The sequence below is a fragment of the Balaenoptera physalus genome, assembly GCF_965194825.1.
Source record: "Balaenoptera physalus genome assembly, chromosome: 5".
Classification (NCBI taxonomy): Eukaryota; Metazoa; Chordata; class Mammalia; order Artiodactyla; family Balaenopteridae; genus Balaenoptera; species Balaenoptera physalus.
The window spans coordinates 27,593,850-27,612,619 of record NC_138884.1 but is presented as its reverse complement, the minus strand read 5'-3'; the positions used below and the strand labels follow the sequence as shown (position 1 = coordinate 27,612,619).

The window sequence follows — 18,770 nt, the reverse complement described above, 5'->3', positions numbered from 1 at the left end:
GTTCAGGGTCTTCTTGGTTTCTGCCTGGGATTTTTTCGAGGCTGCATTTGGTGGTTGGAAAGGAGTCGAGAGGATGAGAAGTTAAAAAGAGAGGAAAGGGAAGCCAAGCAAAGAAGGTACCTGCAAGGCTCCTGGGGAGTCAGAGGAATAAAGGGAGCCTCACTCTTGCCTTGGAGAGCTCCGGCTGGGCGGGACTTTCTACCAGGATCACTGAGATGGCACTTGTTTCGGGACCCGCCCCCCCACCCCCACCCCCGCAAGCCCGCCCAAGGCGCGCACCTGAAGACGCCACAGGCCTGGGGAGATGCGCGCCAGCTGAGCGCGGGTGGGGCGCTGTTGTGCGCCCTTCCCTACGCGTCCAGGGCAGGGCTCAGACGGCCAGGTGCGCGGCCAGGACTTTTGGGGTGGAGGGCGGCTCCCCAGGGGCCGAGCCAGGATGGGGCGGTGGGAGGGACCTGGCTCCCCAGGGCACACCCCTGCCAGTGCCAGGAGACCTGGAGCGGCTCAGCCCCCGATCGCCGGCGACGTCAAGTCACCCGCGGAGGGCAGAGGGCACCGCGTGGCCGGCCAGGCGCGGGGGGAGGGCAGGCAGACGCCGCCGATTGGATTCCGCACCCCCGCCCGCGGCAGCCCACTGCCCCCATGGCCCGGACGTCGGAGAGGGCGGGTTTGCTGCCCGGGCGGCGCAGGAGCGAGGAGCCAGGGAGAGCTTCCAGCCTCGGGGTCGGAGCCCTGCTCCCCTTGCAGGCGCCTGGCTCCGCGCTGAGTCAGGATGCTGGGACTCACAGCCTCAGACGCGCCCCCGACCATGGCGGTCACGATCTTCTCGGCTGGAGTGGCGGCCGGCGTGGCGGATGTGATCACCTTCCCGCTGGACACGGCCAAAGTCCGGCTACAGGTAGGGAGCGCGATGGGGAAGGGGAGGTGTCTGGGGCAGAGAAGGGACCCCTATTGGGTGCGCCCCTTTGATTCCGGCTTTGGTTTAACCATTCTTTCTCACTTTAGGTAGAGCAGGTGGCCACGTTAGAAAAGTTTGACCTGTCACAGGACGGATGCTTAAGGGTAGGAAACTGGAACTTTTCCGGGATTAACTAAAGAAGCAGGGGGGTCATGGAGGCTGGATTGACCAGGACTATTGCCAAACCCTGCCGTAGTTAGGGAGCACTCGGTGTTCTAAGAGCTAAGAATATCAGCTTCTCCCGAGTTTCCAAGCCGGGCTCTTTCTCCTTGCTCCTCTGCTTACACAGGCGCCTCTTCCCGTCCTACTGCCTTAGGGGTTCTGAAGAGTTCATGAGGGTGGGACAGTGGGGTGGGGATGCAGGGAAATGTTCAAAGTAGGCATAGCAGCCAGATTCTCTCCCCTCCCTCTTTCTGTACATAGATAGATAGATAAGGAGAGATGTTGCTGAGAAGGGAAAAGGAATTGAAAATAGAACACGATGCGAAAAAAATCTTGGCTTAAGATTTCTCCATAGCCTGAGGCCAATCTTTGTTTTTTCCTCACTAGGTAGGACTCCCCTACTCAATTTTTACTTCCCTCTGACCTGTACCTTTCTCATTTCCAGATCCAATGCGAATGCCAGACCTCCAGTGCTGTTAGGTATAAAAGTGTCCTGGGAACAATCACCACTCTGGCAAAAACAAGAGGGCCAATGAAACTCTACAGTGGGCTGCCAGCTGGCCTCCAGAGACAAATAAGCTTTGCCTCTCTTAGGATCAGCCTCTATGAAAGCATCCAGGAGTTCTTCACCACAGGGAAAGAAAGTAAGTAGGTAGCGTTCCTGGGAGGGGAAGAAGCCAGAGAGACATGTCCTGGGCCCAGCTCTGGCCAAAAAAAGGTTACACACAGGGTGGTGGTCTTCATAACACATTGGCAAGCAAACATCAAGGTGTGAACACACGGGGCAGAGAGGGAAGACATGTTGGTGAGGAGGAAGAGGTGAAGCCAGAAAGGCAGGAAAGGGCCAGATCACAAGAGACCTTGCAGGCCATGCTAAGGAGCTTGGATTTTATCTTTAAAGTGATGGGAAGTCATTGAAAAATGATAAGCAAGGGAGTAACACAAACAATTTATATTTTCAAAAGATCACTTTGGCAGCAGTATAAAAGATATATAGAAAAAGGGGAAGAAAGGGGTAAATTAGAAAGTAAGAAATAATAGGGGTATGATAAAGCAACAGTCAATCAGAAGAGAGGTCAATCAGAAAGATTTTGGAAGTGTAATTGACAACTTGGTGGAAAACTGGAAGTAAGGTGCAAAGGAAAGGAGGGAATGTAAGATGACTTCCAAGTTTCCAGCTAAAGATACCATTCATTGAAGGAGGGAATATAGAAACCGCCTTAAGGGGGAAGGTAAGAAATTCAGGTTAGGATGTGTCGACAGGTAATGGCCAGTCTGCACAAGAGCTTAGGAGACACACCTGGGTTACATTTCACAGAGTCACGGGAGAAAGTATCAGTAGGGCCAAACAGAGCAGAGAGATCTAGTGTGGAAAGGAGTGATCAATGTACCTAACAATAGAAGCTCATGGGTTTCCTTGGCAAAACCATCATGAGCAGAGTAGTGGAGGTGGCAGCTAGATTGCAGAGGACTGAGAAGATGGGCCGTAAGGGAAGACAAAGAATATGGCCTCTCCCAAGGAGCTTGATGGGGAAATGAAAAGGGGTTAGGAGCATAGGATGAGTGCATTAAAATAAGATTATAAATGTGGGCCAAAAGTGAAGGGAATTGTAATCATATGATCTTGCCACTTAAAAGATGGTTATTAGTAAATGCTCAGCTCCTAGCCAAGCATAATGAAAAAGGAGTACAACCATACAGTAATGAAAAGAATTGCTGTATTTTCCATATGCAAGACACTGGGTTAAGTGCTGTATTGATATTATTTTATCTCACACAATGACTCTTTGAGGTAGATACTATTACCTCTATACAGATTAGGAAACAAAATTAGAGACTGAGAAAGTCCTTGATGAATAAATGTGATTGATGCATACTTTATATTTAATTATAGGAATAGGCATGAGGCTCTAAGACTATTTGTAGTTTTATTAAATGATATCTGTCTTGAGTAACCTAATTTTTCAAAATTTCCAATTAAAAATCACTTTATCAGCTTCTTTCTTCTTATCTTTGTCCCTTTTGTAGTCTGTTGTAGCCTGACACCACTTGATGTCCCAAACTGGGGCAGTTTGTCCACTGGGCTTTCCCTAAGATCCCTAAGTCCAATAATTAACATTCTCATTGATGGAAGGAAGACTAAGCATCACTGGTGACTGGTCCCCCCACCCAGTTGGGAAATACTGAAAACTAGAGCTAAATATAGGAAAGAACTAAGCAAAATATAGGAAGGAACTAAGCTACTGTTTAAATAGGCATTGTATTCTTTTTCCTTGAAATTTTAAAAAACTTTCAGTCAACTTTGAAGTCTTCTAGCCCTACTATGATTTAGTACATACTTAGTACATGATCAACACATGCACAAGCATTAGGGAAGTACAAAAGATATAATGACACAATAGTATTAACCACTAAAAATTAAAAAAACATATAGGTGCATTCTGGGTCTTGATTTTTTTTCTTTCTTTCTTGACACATCTTTTTTTTTCTCTGGATAACAACGGCTAGTTTAGGAAGCAGGGTCTCAGCGGGCCTAACGACTGGCGGCGTGGCTGTGTTCATTGGGCAACCCACAGAGGTAGTGAAGGTCAGACTTCAAGCGCCAAGCCGTCTACATGGTCCCAAACCTCGCTACACTGGGACTTACAATGCTTACAGAATTATAGCAACAACAGAAGGCTTGACGGGGCTTTGGAAAGGTAACTCACTTCAAGATGGATTTTGTCATCATTAAAACATATATATTCAATTAGCACCTTATCATATAATGGAGCTATTCAATACTTTCTTTTCCTCCAGGTTCTACTCCGAATCTGACAAGAATTGTCATCATCAGCTGTACAGAGCTAGTAACGTATGACCTAATGAAGGAGGCCCTTGTGAAAAACAATTAACAGGTAACTTTCTTTTTTACATGGCAGGTCTGCACATTTATAATTTCATCTTGGAGCTTCTCCAGCCATATTATACTGAATCCCTTAATTGTAATAATTTTCTCTCTAAAAAAAATAAGCACTTTTGAACAATAGATATACTATAACCAAAACCCTAAGTTTTAGAAGTTTTGTTGCAACATTTTTTTTTTTTTTGCAACAAAACTAAGATGCAACTGTATTCTTACATCGGCATTATTCTTATTTAATACTAATATATGGACTTCTGTTAGCATCTTATTCTTATAAAGCAGAATTCAGGAAGTGAGGCATCCTCCGCTATATCCAGATGAGCTAGTGAAATAAGGAGCTTCTTGGTGGTTTCATCCAAAAAGTAGAACCATTGGATAGGTTCCTAAAAATTTTATTCTAACAGGTTCTGGAGACATTGAAATCCTCCTTGGACAATGACTTTAATTCAATAAAAAAGTACTAGATGTCTATATATCAGGCATTACGCCATACCTTAAGGACACAGAGAAAGGTGGCAGGTTATTTTCCTAAAGCACTTACAATCCACTATGCCATTTACTATTTGCCAACTTTTTCTAATGTGAGTATAACCTTCTTTACTGTATTTTATTTATTTTTAATGCTCTCTCTCTCTTTTTTAAATTAATTAATTAATTAATTTATTTATTTATTTTTGGCTGCGTTGGGTCTTCGTTGCTGCACGCGGGCTTTCTCTAGTTGCAGCGATCGGGGGCTATTCTTCATTGCGGTGTGCAGGCTTCTCACTGCGGTGGCTTCTCTTGTTGCAGAGCATGGGCTCTAGGCGCGCGGACTTCAGTAGTCCTGGCATGTGGGATCAGTAGTTGTGGCTCATGGGCTTAGTTGCTCCGTAGCATGTGGGATCTTCCTGGACCAGGGCTTGAACCTGTGTCCCCTGCCTTGGCAGGCGGATTCTTAAGCACTGCCCCACCAGGGAAGTCCACTGTTTTTTATTTATTTATAAGAAATCCACATTGACCTCCTGCTATCAACAGGTTTACAAGGATCTGATAGATAACTAAAAGTCTGGGGTTGACCTGTCTCACTGACCCATTTCAGATGATGTGCCCTGTCACTTTGTGTCCGCTGTTATCGCTGGATTTTGCACAACGGTTCTGTCCTCTCTAGTGGATGTGGTGAAAACCAGATTTGTTAACTGTCTACCAGGACGGTACACAAGTGTGTCCGACTGCGCAATGTTGATGCTCACTAAGGAAGGACCATCGGCTTTTTTCAAAGGGTAGGATGTGGTCTTCTGTACCTGTAATGTTGTGTTCAGGGTATCTGTGTGCTATGGAACGCTATCTCATCTAAACGATTGACAGCTGACCAGCCTTAGAATGTGCAGTATACTTAGTGTCTACTTTTCTTTGCCATAAATGTCTCCAATCCACCAATTCCACTGTGCCAGAAAATTTAAATCTGTGATAGTAAAATTTTCTCAAGCTTGATCAGAGGCTCATTCAAAACCAGCAACCTCTCCCTTGGTCTCAATCTATTGGAAATGTAGACAGTATTTTGCCTTCTCTGGGCAGAAGAACTATAAAATGGAGGGAAAGCATAATAGAGGGCTATGAGAAAGCAAGATTTGATTTTTACTATTTTAATTTAGTGGACTCCATTTTTTTAGATTGTATTAAAGCAAAACTAGAGAAAAATCATTCTCATTGATCAAGAAAAATGATGTAGAAAATGATGTAGTTTAATGATTACACTCACCTAGAAACTAGTATTGTTTCTAGTGAATCATATTTTCCCATAAAGCTATCTTTTATATTATATTATATTGTATTATAAATTACCTTCTTAAGAAAATATAGTATGAACTAATTTATGGATATACTCAATAAGGATTATACTAGTGGTAAAATAACAAGATTCCACAACCTTTAAAAGTTGTAAAGCAATGCCTCAAACCTTATGAAATAAGCATAAATGCACCATACACATTATACAAAAGGTTCTAATTCACTATAATCTGTATTTATGACATATTAATACAAATGGAATATATTGTAAAATTAACTTAACATAGATATATCAGTTATCAACCAGTAAATATTTAACAATTTTACTTTTTTCAAATTTAAAACCTTTTGGGGGGATACATGCTACAACAAAGATGAACCCTGAAAACATTATGCTAAATAAAATGAGCCAGCTACAGAAGGACAAATATTGTATGACTCTGCTTATATGAGGTACCTATAGTAGTCAGAATCATAGAAACAGAAAGTGTAATGGTGGTTACCAAGGGCTGAGGGGAGGGGGGGAGTGGGGAGTTATTTTTTAATAGGTACAGAGATTCAGTTTGGGATGACCAAAGCTTCTGGACATGGAGGGTGGTGATGATTGCTCACAATGAGAACATATTTAATGCTACTGAATTATACTATTTAAACAAATATATAAACATATACATATATATGGCTAAAATGATAAATTGATGTATATTTTACCACAGTAAAAACACACAACACACACATATCCAGGAGTCAGGAGAAATATGTTAAGAGACCCCACAAAATATTTGAGGGTGACTTTTATAGGCCAGATCTCTAAAATATCTATCCAAGGCAGATTTCGCTATGACATCTTTTTCTCTGGGAACATTTCATTGCTGCAGATAGGCATTCAAAAAGCAATTATTTGGGGGCTTCCCTGGTGGCTCAGTGGTTGAGAGTCTGCCTGCCAATGCAGGGCACACGGGTTCGAGCCCTGGTCTGGGAAGATCCCACATGCCGCGGAGCAACTAGGCCTGTGAGCCACAACTGCTGAGCCTGCGCGTCTGGAGCCTGTGCTCCGCAACAAGAGAGGCCGCGATAGTGAGAGGCCCGCGCACCGCGATGAAGAGCGGCCCCCGCTCGCCGCAACTAGAGAAAGTGCCCTCGCACAGAAACAAAGACCCAACACAGCTATAAATAAATTAATTAATTTTTTAAAAAATCAGTTATTTGGTCTGCACAGTTTGGCAGAATTCTTAAAAATAACAAGAGCAACAGCAACAGCAAAATGCAATTAGATCCTTGACAATCCCTCTTAGGACAAGAGTTGCCAAGATCTAGATAGCACTCATTTCTTGACCCTGGAAAATGGTCTAATTACTCATCACTTTGCTTTCTCCACTTACTTCCTCTTTTAAACTATTAGTTTTAACTATTAGTTTCCTACTTCCCATTCAGAAAGCAAAGCAAAACAAAAGTTCCTCTCCCTTCAAAAAAAGAAAAGATGATAAGGAGGAGACAAGCTTTGGTTTGGTTTGGTGGGATCATATTTGTATAGGTGTGATCATTTGGGTTTTGTTGTTTTGAAGAAGGATAGGGCACCTGGATGAAACTTTAGGCAGAGGAGGGAAAGATGAAGACTAGGTACTTTCAAGCATCTGCATTTGAGGAGAGTGGCACCATGAGAAGCATAAACTTGCCTGTGCTATAATAGCTTTAAGAATTTCGAGCAAACTAACAGAATGGTGACATGCATTTTTCTAGATTTGTACCTTCCTTCTTGTGACTGGGATCCTGGAACATCATCGTGTGTGTGCTTTGAACAGCTGAAGCGAGAATTGAAGTCGAGGCAGACCATGGACCGTGCTACCTAATCATCTTCAGGGAAAGGATGGAACAGACCAGTGGGAATCTTTGCTAACTGGATAATTTTTAAAAAGCAAACAAACCTATTCACTTTATTTCACACTAAAAAGATAAGAAACTCCAGACTATTTTTTTCAAAGGAAAACTAATACCTATTTCTTGTGACTTTTATTCTCAGTGTTTTAAGGAAGGGAAAGCAAAACATTCAGTGTACACCCTGGCAAATGTAATGTCCAGATAAGTTACTTCATTTGATTGACGATTTAATGGGAGAGGGAGTTTATGATTGAGTTTGAAGATCTTTAACAGGTTTCAATTATTAATTCAAACTGATGGAAAAGGAAAACTGAGTGAAATGCACTTTATAAATACTTAAAAATGAAGTTATCAAAGAAAATACTACTGTTTCCTTTTTATTTATTAACCCAGTTGTCAGTTAATACATTCAGTAAAGAATTGCTAATACCTTTTAAAGTTTGCCTTTTTGGATCTATATCTAATGTAAGAGTTGAAGTTCACCTAGATTACAACATTGCCCAAATAGCAAGGGGAGGTCTTTAGAATCAATTAACTCACTTTAAATAGTATTAGTAGAGATTTTTCATTTTTAGAGTCCATATTTTATGGCATCTATAACAACTTCTAAGATACAATATTCATTTGGGCATTGTTAGAATCGTAGTATCTATTCTAGAATCACAGAATTTTAGAGCTAGAAGGTACCTCTGATAAGACAGAGGAACAAACTGAGATGAAAACTAATCTTCACAGCATCTTTCTAGCAAAGCCATATTCATCATTCCCATCCGTAGTAACTTTTGTCATGTCTACAAACTGAGTGCAGAAGAAATAGGGAAAGAATAAACAAGGACTTAAAAGAAGTGTCAAGACAAGGCTCAGCCTTGTCTTAAGCCAAAAACAAGGAGTGGCCGCAAAAGGGCCAACAAGCCCACAGGCATCATAATCAGCTCCACATTACATTTACTGTTGTGTTTCTCCCCCCGTTGACTTCTGAGGTTTCCCTCCTGCTTATTTCCCCCCAGTTGTTAACTGTAAAGTGTCTTGTAGCAGATGCCCTAATATCCAGCACGGCTCACTCGGCCCTGACCACTTTAGTGATGCTGGCCTGACTTCCTATCGTCATGTCAGCACCTGTACTTCTTAGGGTCTTCTTCTGGCCACCAGAGACATATCTGCCCACCTGTGCATGGCACACTAGAAGAACAGGGAAAATAACACACCCCCGAGAGCAGCCCTGGACCAATAACTGATGGGAGTTGGCAGTGAATATCTCAGGCCCCTCATCGTCAGGTGGAATACCTCTGAGCAGTCAAAATCCAGTTACACACAGAGCTATTTTTCTTACCTCTAAAACCATTTATGGGATGACGTCAAGTCCCTCTCTCTGTTCCCCACTCTCTTACCCATATTTCCTGGGATCACTTCCTGAATGAATTACAAATCTTTGTCTCAAGGCCTGACTCTGGGAGAATCCAAACTAAGTCAAAGCACGACCTTAGAGTAGCATGTTTCTTTCAAGAAAAAGGAAGAAAACATAAAACTTCACTTGCTGGGATCTGGTCAGGCGATGGGCAGTAGTGACAAGTCACTACCAAACTTTAGTCAGGCTCCTCTGAGTTTTTTTTTTACTAGGTCCTGTCCTTGGGCATTTCAAGAGCCCAGTTTTAGCCAGAATCCTGCTAAATTGGTTTAGCCAGAATCCCTCACCCTCAACATGTGACCACTATTGACACCAAATTCCTCATCCCTGCCCTTAATACCCAACCACCAATTCTTTTAGATGTTCTATGTACACTCATATCATTTATAAGCAATAACTTTTCTTTCCATCCACTTGTTTTCCTGCAGTAGGTGGGACCTCTAGCACAGTTTTGAATTTATTTGCTGTAACAACTTGAATGATTTGCTCCTTATCCCTTCTTAATAGAGTACATTTCCCTGCTCTATTGATGTTGGACTTGACCATGTGACCTGCCACAACTAAGGGAATGCTAGTATACATGATGTGAGCAAAGGCTTGAATGTGTTTGAGCAATTGGGTTTATTCTTGTGTTTCTGCCACACCATGAAAAGAGCATGCCTCAGGTAGCCCACTGACCTCAGATGAATCAGTCACATGGAGCTGACCGGAACTGAAACCATGGCCCCAATTTAAGGCCAGCTGAATCCAGCTGAGATTAGCAACACTGCCTGGCTAGCCTACCCATGTGTGAGGAGGAAATGGTTTTTTTGTATGCCACTGAGATTTTTTTTGTGGTTAGTTGTTGTACGTTGTTATTGTGGCAATAACTAACCGATACAAGTGGTGACAGAGGACATCCCTTCTTAATTCTGATCCCAATGTTTTACAATTAAGTATACTTGCTATAGTTTATTTTATAAAGATGCATTTTATAAAATTAAGGTAATCCCTTTCTGTTTCTCATTTGGTAAAAGTTTTTAACATGAATGGATGTTGAATTTTTATCAAATGCTTTTTCTACATCTATTAAGATCATCACATGATAGTCTGATGAATTGCAGAGTGTACACTTTAAATTATCTGGATGAGTTTGTGAAAACTAACATTATTTTATTTTTAATGTGTTAACTCACTGGTGAAAGCCATATAAAACTGCAGGTTTTTTAGTGGAAAGGTTTTTAGCTGCTGAATCCATTTAATAGCTCTAGGATTTTTGCTTCCCTATTTCTTCTTGGATAGTTTTGTTTTGGTAAGTTGTATATTTCTAGAAATTGTTATATTTCATCTAATTTTCATAATTTTGACAAGGTTACTCAATATATTTTCTTTTCAGTATCTGTAGGATCTGTAGTGATGTTTCATATTTCATTCTTGACAGCATTTATTATTTGCTTTCTTTTTTATTGTTTATTTGCCTCACCAAGGTTTATCAATATTGTTCTTTTCAAACATTTTATTTTTGTTGATCCTATCGCATGCATGTTTTCTTTTCTATGCATCTAAGCTCTTGTCTTTAATATTTCCTTCTCTATTTTCTTTAGGTTTGTTTTGTACTTCTTCATCAAACTCCTTGAGATGATTGTCTTGTCTTTAATTTTTAAGCACTTCTTTTCTAATATATACATTTAAAGCTATAATTAGTACTAACTTTAATGAGCACGCACACACACACACACACACAAACACACACAGAGGAATGATTTGCAGCTGTAAAAAAAATATGGAAGCTATGTATTAATATAAAAATAGATCTATGATACATTGTGAAGTTAAGAAAAACATTACAGTACAGTATGAATTATTCCTATCCTTTCTAAGAACAGGGGTGGGATGGGGATGGTAGCTTCTTTTCTGGCCTCATAATCAATTGTTCTTAGCCAATAACATCTTAAATAGGTAATTAGTGGATGAGTTAAAGTCACAAAAATAAAAAAAATTTCTGTATATTCTGATTTACTCTATAGGAACATGATGATTAAATAAGAAAAGTATTATTTCATGAACATAAATGACTTAAATAAGGGATAAGGAAGATGGGAAGCGAGCAGAAGTATTAACAGAAAAGCTTGTAACAATTTCAACACGTTTTTATTTGCTCACAACATTCCAAACAAAATGACATCACATTTCAACTATTGCTTTTACATAAGAAGTTAATTGCTTTATCCAAAGTAGACAAAAATCTATTTCTTTAAGTTGCCAACCAGCGCTCTTTCCCCCAGGGAAAGCTACTGCTTAAATATTTTTTGAATACTTTGTTTAACAAAAACATAGACTCGCCCTATAACAGTAATGCAGTAGTTGGGTCTTACCTGCACTACATTTAACATTTCTCTTAACGAAAGCTGAAGCCAGGAAAAAAAAACAAAAACAACTCTCATGATTTTTCTCAGATTTTTACCAATTCCCTTAATCTTCATTAAAAAAAAATTACTCTGTGGAGAGGTTCATAAATATGAAATGGAAATTAAGCCTCCCCAGAAGCTGGGTGGACTATTTATCCTGAGAAAACAGCTGCTGGTCCCCAATCATTAATTCAAGAAGGATAATAAACATTATTGCCCTCCAAGCCAAATTTCTTCTCTTCTGTGCCAAGATAACATGTAATCTCTTCTGCTCTGGCAATGAGCACTCCACTTTCACACTCATCTTATGCTTCTCTCCTTAGCAAATCTTTGACCAAGTTCTATTTCACTGAATGCAAAGGGGAGAAACAGCACATAAACAATTATGAACACTGGAATAAAAATGAAGAGTACATGTATTTCGCATAGAAAAATACATACAAATCCAAGTTGCTCTTAAAATAGAAAAAAATCAGGACGGGCATTTTTAAGAAAAAGATTCTACTTTCTAAATTGTAAATGGTGCCAGTAAGACACTGATTTTTATATCTAACTATATCACCATATTTATATATAAAAAGGGGTTGGTCTAGGTTCACTGATATCCCCTGATTTCTTTCTCTCAATTCTTTAAAGATTGTCTTTCAAGAACATATTTAAACTGCAACCATTGTAATTATATTTTTAGACTATTCTTAATCACTGGTTCACTCTTCAATCTGGCACATACAAAAATTCATTTCAGCACTGATTCACTTTTTTGACGCTAAAACAAACAATTTTCCTGCTATTTCAATTCTATCACTACTTTGGTATTTTATTATTATAGAAACAGGTAAGATTCTAAATATGGATTTTCAGACTACCAAAAATTCTAACATACATAAGTTGAAAGCAAGGAAAAGTAGGAAGGCAGAAACAATTATCATATTTTTCTTTTCATGTATGTCATTATCACATGAAAGTCAGAAGGCTCATGTTACATTCTAATGTACAACTGGTGACACTTAGCTTGGCTTACAAACTATCAAACCTCAGAATCTGTTGGTGGCTTTTAGACCAATTTGCTATAGAATTATCTGAAATGGTTACAGATTATTTTAAGCAAAAACAGAACAACACATTATACAAACAGAGGCGGACTTAAATAATATATTATTGAACAAAATTTCTAATAACATTTTAAAAACATTATTAAAAAGTTTTTTTTACTCCCTAGAAGGGGAAAAACTTAATTACTTGAAAAGTTTCCTCTTCCATACTTGAATCATTCTTTTATTAAGCATACAGACAAAGGTTTCAATCAGTTCAAGACCTCATCTGTTAAAAGATTAAAATAGAAAGGTAAACATTTTCTAAAACTAAAAGACTAACAATTGCTTTCCATGTAATGGTAAACACCTTGATAAAATGAACTTTAATGGTTAATACCTGATCCTTATCTCATAGAACTCTGGCCTGATCATAAAGCATAGAAAACATTTAAAGAAGTTAAGATGGTCCCAAGGTTGAGAAGTCTCCTATAAGAAACCAGTTTTAAAATTCCTATAATACTGAAAAGCGTTTCGCCACTATTATAATAAAATGAGCCCAATTTTTAAGTTTCATCTTGTTGAGAAAAGAATTTTAATGCATGCACTTTTAATGTATGTGCTAGACAACACTGCATCTGTTATTTTCCAATTGGATATTTTTTTTAACCACTCTTCTCTTTGGCAAGTTTAAAGAGAGAGGTTTGTCAATAGGCATAAACAAATACTCGAAAGTTTCAGGTCTTGCTATATCACATAAAAGCCAGTCCTTAAACACTTGATACATACCATTTTAAAGGTGTGCTAACTATCCTCATGTTTTAGATTAAATTATGTGTTTAATAGGCTGCATTCCGTAGGATTTAGGGAGAATTTGGTAATCAGATGAACCTATCTTTAAACTTTTAGTTTTGCCATGAGTACAAATGTCTAAAACAGACAAAGAAGAAATCGTTCCTGTTAGAATCTCATCACTATGTAATCCTTGACAGCACTTGCTGCTCTCCTGAGATTTTCGGAGAATAAAGCTATACAAAAAGCACAGTCATCATGCTTAGGCTACTTTAGAAGCCCACAGACTGTTAACTCAAAGAACACACACGAAGTCCATACATCGTTATCTAGAAACACAGTGGAGTCAAAGCAAAGACAAGCAAGACTTAACAGCAAGTAAAATAAACCAATGATGTTTAACTGAGATGTTTAAAAGCTTTGTTTTCCTCTTGTTAAAACTCAAAGACAGCTTTATTGAAATAGCACCTGCTCTTTGAGTATAATCAAGATTTTCTTAGCAAATGCATCTCTTTTCATAAACATACATCCATAGAGAAGCTTCATGAAAGGCCCTCATACCAAGCACTAACTAAAAGTTCTTCTAACTGATAAAAAGCAAATACTGAAGATGAGAAAATGTCTTTAAGATTTAAAATTCCACTGTGATATTTCAGTGTGGTATTTAAAAACCAAAAAGCTAATCACTAATACTGTCATTCCCTCATTACCTATTACATGACATAATCAGAGAAACCGAAAAGAAGGCGATAATTCTTTGTCTTCTCTGACTTATCTATATGCTCCTTTTGCTCCTATGAGGCAACGGTATGACGTGTGATTGAAATGCAAACAAAGAAAACCATGAAGAACTAACCTCTCTGTTAATTAACCTACAAATAAAATAAGGCAAAGAAAATTAAAAAACAATCATTTCCAGACTAAAACACAAAAAAATCTTAGGAGCTCTGAAAAGATACCAACTTGATAGCTACAATACATAAACATGAAAACTGATTTTTACACATTTTAATCAATCAATTTAATAAAAATACCTGATTTGTACTTTTACACTAAATGGGTTAAGTCCCAAGTTCCAAACTGTAGTTCACATGACTCTACAGAGGGGATCTTTGGAAGGATAAGGTACCTTTGGAGGACAGTGTATAAACAAGTGTAAACATACACTGATTGTCTACTAGCTTTCTTAAATAGAATTTCTGAAACATTTTTGTAGGAAATTATATATAAGGAGTGTAATTGATCAGATAATTTCTATTACAACTTATAAATTCTGTTGTGTGTGCAAAATGTGGTAGAAATAGAAGGTACTACAGATGATTCATATTTGTAAAGTAAGTGATACATTACAATCCAGTAAGAGTCCTTTAATCTTTTCATGAAACTTCTCTCTGTACACGTTGAAATACATAATACTTTCTGGCTTTTCTTCAAACCAAAACTTGTCAAATTCATACACAAGATAACCTGCAGTTAAAAAGAAACCATAAATACAGTGCTCAATAGTGAAATCACATCCAACCGTCTCATTTTAAAAGTATATCCTAATCCATATTAGGATTCAATGATCAGAAACCATCTTAAACTACTAGAAACCTGAGGAACTTTATAAGAAATATTTTTGTATGTTCAAAATAAATATCAATTTCAATAAGATATTTAGAGTACATATACTCTTTGTCTCAAAAAAAATCAACAAAATGCCTCAAATTTAAGAAAGACTGTCAAAAGATACCTTGAGAATAGGAAAAAAAGGTTATCCCCAGAGACCCCTGAAACAGAAAAATGAAAGTACAAGAAAATGGATAAAGTATAGAAAAGCTGTTTTCTACTTGATTTATAAATCTAAGTTATTTCTGCTTTTTTCAATGAACTATCATATCAGCACCTTCCCTTTTAGAAAAGAATACATGAACTCGAAATAGGCTTAATATTTTTGTTTTTCAATATCCTTATTACAGTAGCCAAATTAACTCTCAAAATGTTAAAAGTATTTCAGATAAATATGTAAACAGACATATTTACAACAACAAAAAAATGCGAATTTAAAACCGCTCCTAAACCCTATTTGGATTCAACCAAATGTATCTATTTAATTATTTAACAAATGCTTCTATAGCCCTCGCCATGTGCTCATTCACTCTCATAGCAATCCTATGATGCAGTACTGTTATTCCCATTTTTCTGTAGAGGAAATAGAAGTGCAGAGAAGTTAAATGACTTGCCCAAATCACATAGTTTGCAGGTGGTCTCTATTATGTTGTAAATTAGACTTCGTTTCCACCAGAATCTCATTTCCCCTTCTGAAAAGCTATTCAAGAAGGGACAGAAGTGACTTAGATAAATGGGGGGGATAAAGCCAGTGACTTTACATAAAAGGGTGGCTAGGCTATCATAATTGCCTAGTGTGAAATAAACGTAAATTCAACTTTAAAACATTAGTCATAAAGCAAACATTAACAGGTAAGAACCATGACATTTCAACATTGAAACAGCACTTCGTAAGAAGGTCCACTGAAGAAAGATTTCAGATTAATCCCTTCATATATGATAAAACAGATTTTTGTCAACCAGGATATGTGACAAAATCAAAGAATAAGGCCTCTTTGAGCAGACAGACACCATCTGCTTCCTGTTCCCAAAAGACAAGCTGAGAATGGTAATCTTGTAACTATTTTTAACTAATATTTTGTCTTTCTTTCATTCAAAATTTATTTTGTGTATACATTAGCACAATAGTACATCTACAGAAATTACTCATCCATATATAAACTGAGTCTGTGTCCTCCAGCACCCTACCCCCAGTATCCTGATAGGGGTGTGCAATCAAAAACTTTGGAGATTAATGTTCTAGGTAGTACGAAAAGTCAGACATCCATCTAAATTTTATAGACTACAACTTGTTTTAGTATTTCTGGCTATCAGGTTTTAGCTGTTTACCATTCCTTTAAATTGCTTTCATTACCTATTCAAATGACTATATAGTCTAGAACAAACTGCTCAAGAGTAAAATACTAGAAATTTCTTGCTTCAGAGTGAGGTTGTTATAATGTAAACTGGTGTCAGAAAAAGACTGACTCAAAAAACTGAGACTGTAATGGCTAAGTTGATTTAATGAGACATGAGGAAACTGCAAGATACCAAAATTCTAGGATGCTGGCAGGGCCATACATGGCATAAGACTCCTAAAGCTTGCCATGAAGCGATGGAAAAGAGTTGTTTCCATAAAGCACCCCTATTGCCCTTTTGACTCTAGGAGTTTAAAACACCAGACTCAAGAGAAACACCATAAAAAATTTCTAAACTTACAATTCCCTGTATGCTTCTACCGCCCCTAACCAAAGCTGCAGGGACGCTTGAGGTTTTCCCACAGGGATTAAAAACAGGAGAACCACAGGAACAGGGGTTGACTGTAAACTGGTATGAGGGATCTTACTGGGGTGACAAAAATGTTCTACAACTGGATTATGGTGATGGTTGTACAACTCAGTAAATTTACTAAAACTCATTGCATTGTACACTTAAAATAGGTGAATTTTATGGTATATAAATTATACCTCAATGAAGCTGTTACTAGTCATAACTTTTTGGTTGTAAATTTGAGGAGTTATTTTTTGGAACCACCAAGCCAGTGGTCAGTGACTTCCCAGGATGACAGTGACTATGTGCTTACACGTTAGACGCACAAAAGGTGACAACAGAGCTAAGGAGCTCAATTACCACTCACTGCTTCCAGCCTTGCCCACGGAGAACAACAACAACAGAACAGCAGGAGAGACAAGGGGGAAAGGGGAGATGGACACAGATCACAGGGAAATAAAAAATGTGAAACCTAGTCTCTTTATATAGTTCTTTCTCTTAGATAGAAACTACTATCTTGGAACTGATTCGTAAGAATGAATTGGGCTCAGTCCCTCAACCAAAAAAGGTAAGTATGTTTAAAAGATAAGGTTTCACGTTATTTTCTAGTCAGAATACGCCCCTTCCTAGAAAAGCAGAACCTTAATTAAGACATGAAACTTTATTGGTAAAGGGTATGAAAATCAATTTTGAGAGGGAAACTTCTGCGTAAAAGATGGATGTACGTACGTGTGTGTGTGTTTGCTTTAAATGTTTCAAGAAATTTGAAAAACATAAGCTTCATTGTTTTCCTGATAATCCACAGCTCTTATGGATATGACTGATAGAAACAAGGCAACTAAGAAGGTCCTATAACGACTTTTCCACCTCACATATTACTGTGATGCTCTTCCTGGTCAGGAGCCAATCAAGATGCTGGTGTTGAGGGCACTGGAAGCAACAGTATCCACAGATGCTCCAGTTACCCCTCTGCAGGGGAAAACAGTACTGCACAGAGGTCATTTCGTACTGCTTTCCTACCTGTCACTCTCCTGTTTTTATTTAAATATGGTAAAATGCTTGACTGGGGGGGAGGGAGTTTTTTGGTTGTTTCTTTTTATATTTGTTTTATGTTCAACAGGCAGCACTATACAAGCATCTATTTCATACAGAAAACAAATATCTGGAGGCAGTTAGCAAAGTCCCAGGAGTTTAGGCACTATGCTCAAAGTCAATGAGAGATTTAGGAGAGGAAATCAAATAAGATTGGTGGGGGGGAAAAACAGTTCCCCAGCAACAAAATGAAAGAAAATGACTAGATTTTCATTTTAAATAATTATACCTTCAATGTGGAGATTTGGAAGAGGGTCACCACTGAAAAACTAGGGAAAAGGCTATTACAGTAACGTAGTAACAAAGGACTGATGTCATGCAGTTACAATGGGATAGGAAAAAGTAGACAAGTGCAAGAGAAATTTAAGAAGTAGACAAACCTGGAATTAGGGATTAAGTAAACACAGGGGAGGTTGTGGGAAAGAGAGACCTGGATGACTCCTTCAAGAATGGAGTTGAAGAAGTTATGATTTGGACACTTATTATCTAAGTAGTTTCCTATATGCTAGTTTCCTATGTCCTATCTAAAGACACAAAAAGATCAAGAAAAAATAGAGTATGAAGCCAAGCTAGAGTTGAATTCTTTGCTTCTGAGCAATATCTTCAGAAGATGGGTTCATTCAATTAAACCTTCAGGGTTCAACTACCATCACAATAAAAGTTAATGGAACAGCGGTGATATGACTGCTTTAGGAACAGTTATTAAATACCCCCAACCTAACACAAGAAAACCTGGCCTTGAAATAAAAGGGGTGTGTGTGAAAGGTTCCTTTAAATTTCCTTACAAGAGCAACCAAATGATCTGTCCTTGACTCAACAGCATTCATTAACCAGCATACAAGAAGAAAAATTCATTTTATAGTTGACTGGAAAACAAATGTCTACAGAAAAACTGTATAAATCCTACATTTGCATACATGTCAAAAATTGCCTCACTGAATTTTTTAAATCAGCAAATATATAAACTGAAGTGCAAGATACTCTCGGATACCCATCTTCCATTATCTTCCTGTTTTTGAAAGATCCTAAATAG

At 38.3% G+C, this 18,770-nt stretch overlaps 2 protein-coding genes across 6 annotated transcripts in view; one reads left to right on the top strand and one right to left on the bottom strand.

The window, feature by feature from the left end:
• The first annotated feature begins 358 nt into the window (after positions 1-358).
• On the top strand, positions 359-11,374 carry UCP1 (uncoupling protein 1). The gene is given in 9 exon segments (XM_082463466.1): positions 359-898; positions 1,566-1,764; positions 3,634-3,819; positions 3,920-4,009; positions 4,012-4,017; positions 5,104-5,284; positions 7,533-7,551; positions 7,555-7,577; positions 7,579-11,374. Coding segments are annotated over 9 exon segments (894 nt in total). The 5' UTR covers positions 359-772; the 3' UTR covers positions 7,643-11,374.
• ELMOD2 (ELMO domain containing 2) overlaps positions 11,184-18,770 on the bottom strand; it is a 28,327-nt gene continuing 20,740 nt past the window's right edge. For 3 of the 5 annotated variants that reach the window (XM_082463471.1, XM_082463468.1, XM_082463467.1), the window contains one exon: positions 11,184-14,752. In XM_082463471.1, coding sequence (XP_082319597.1) covers positions 14,607-14,752 — 146 coding nt within the window. In that variant the 3' untranslated portion in view covers positions 11,184-14,606. The other 2 variants (XM_082463470.1, XM_082463469.1) reach the window with 2 other exon arrangements.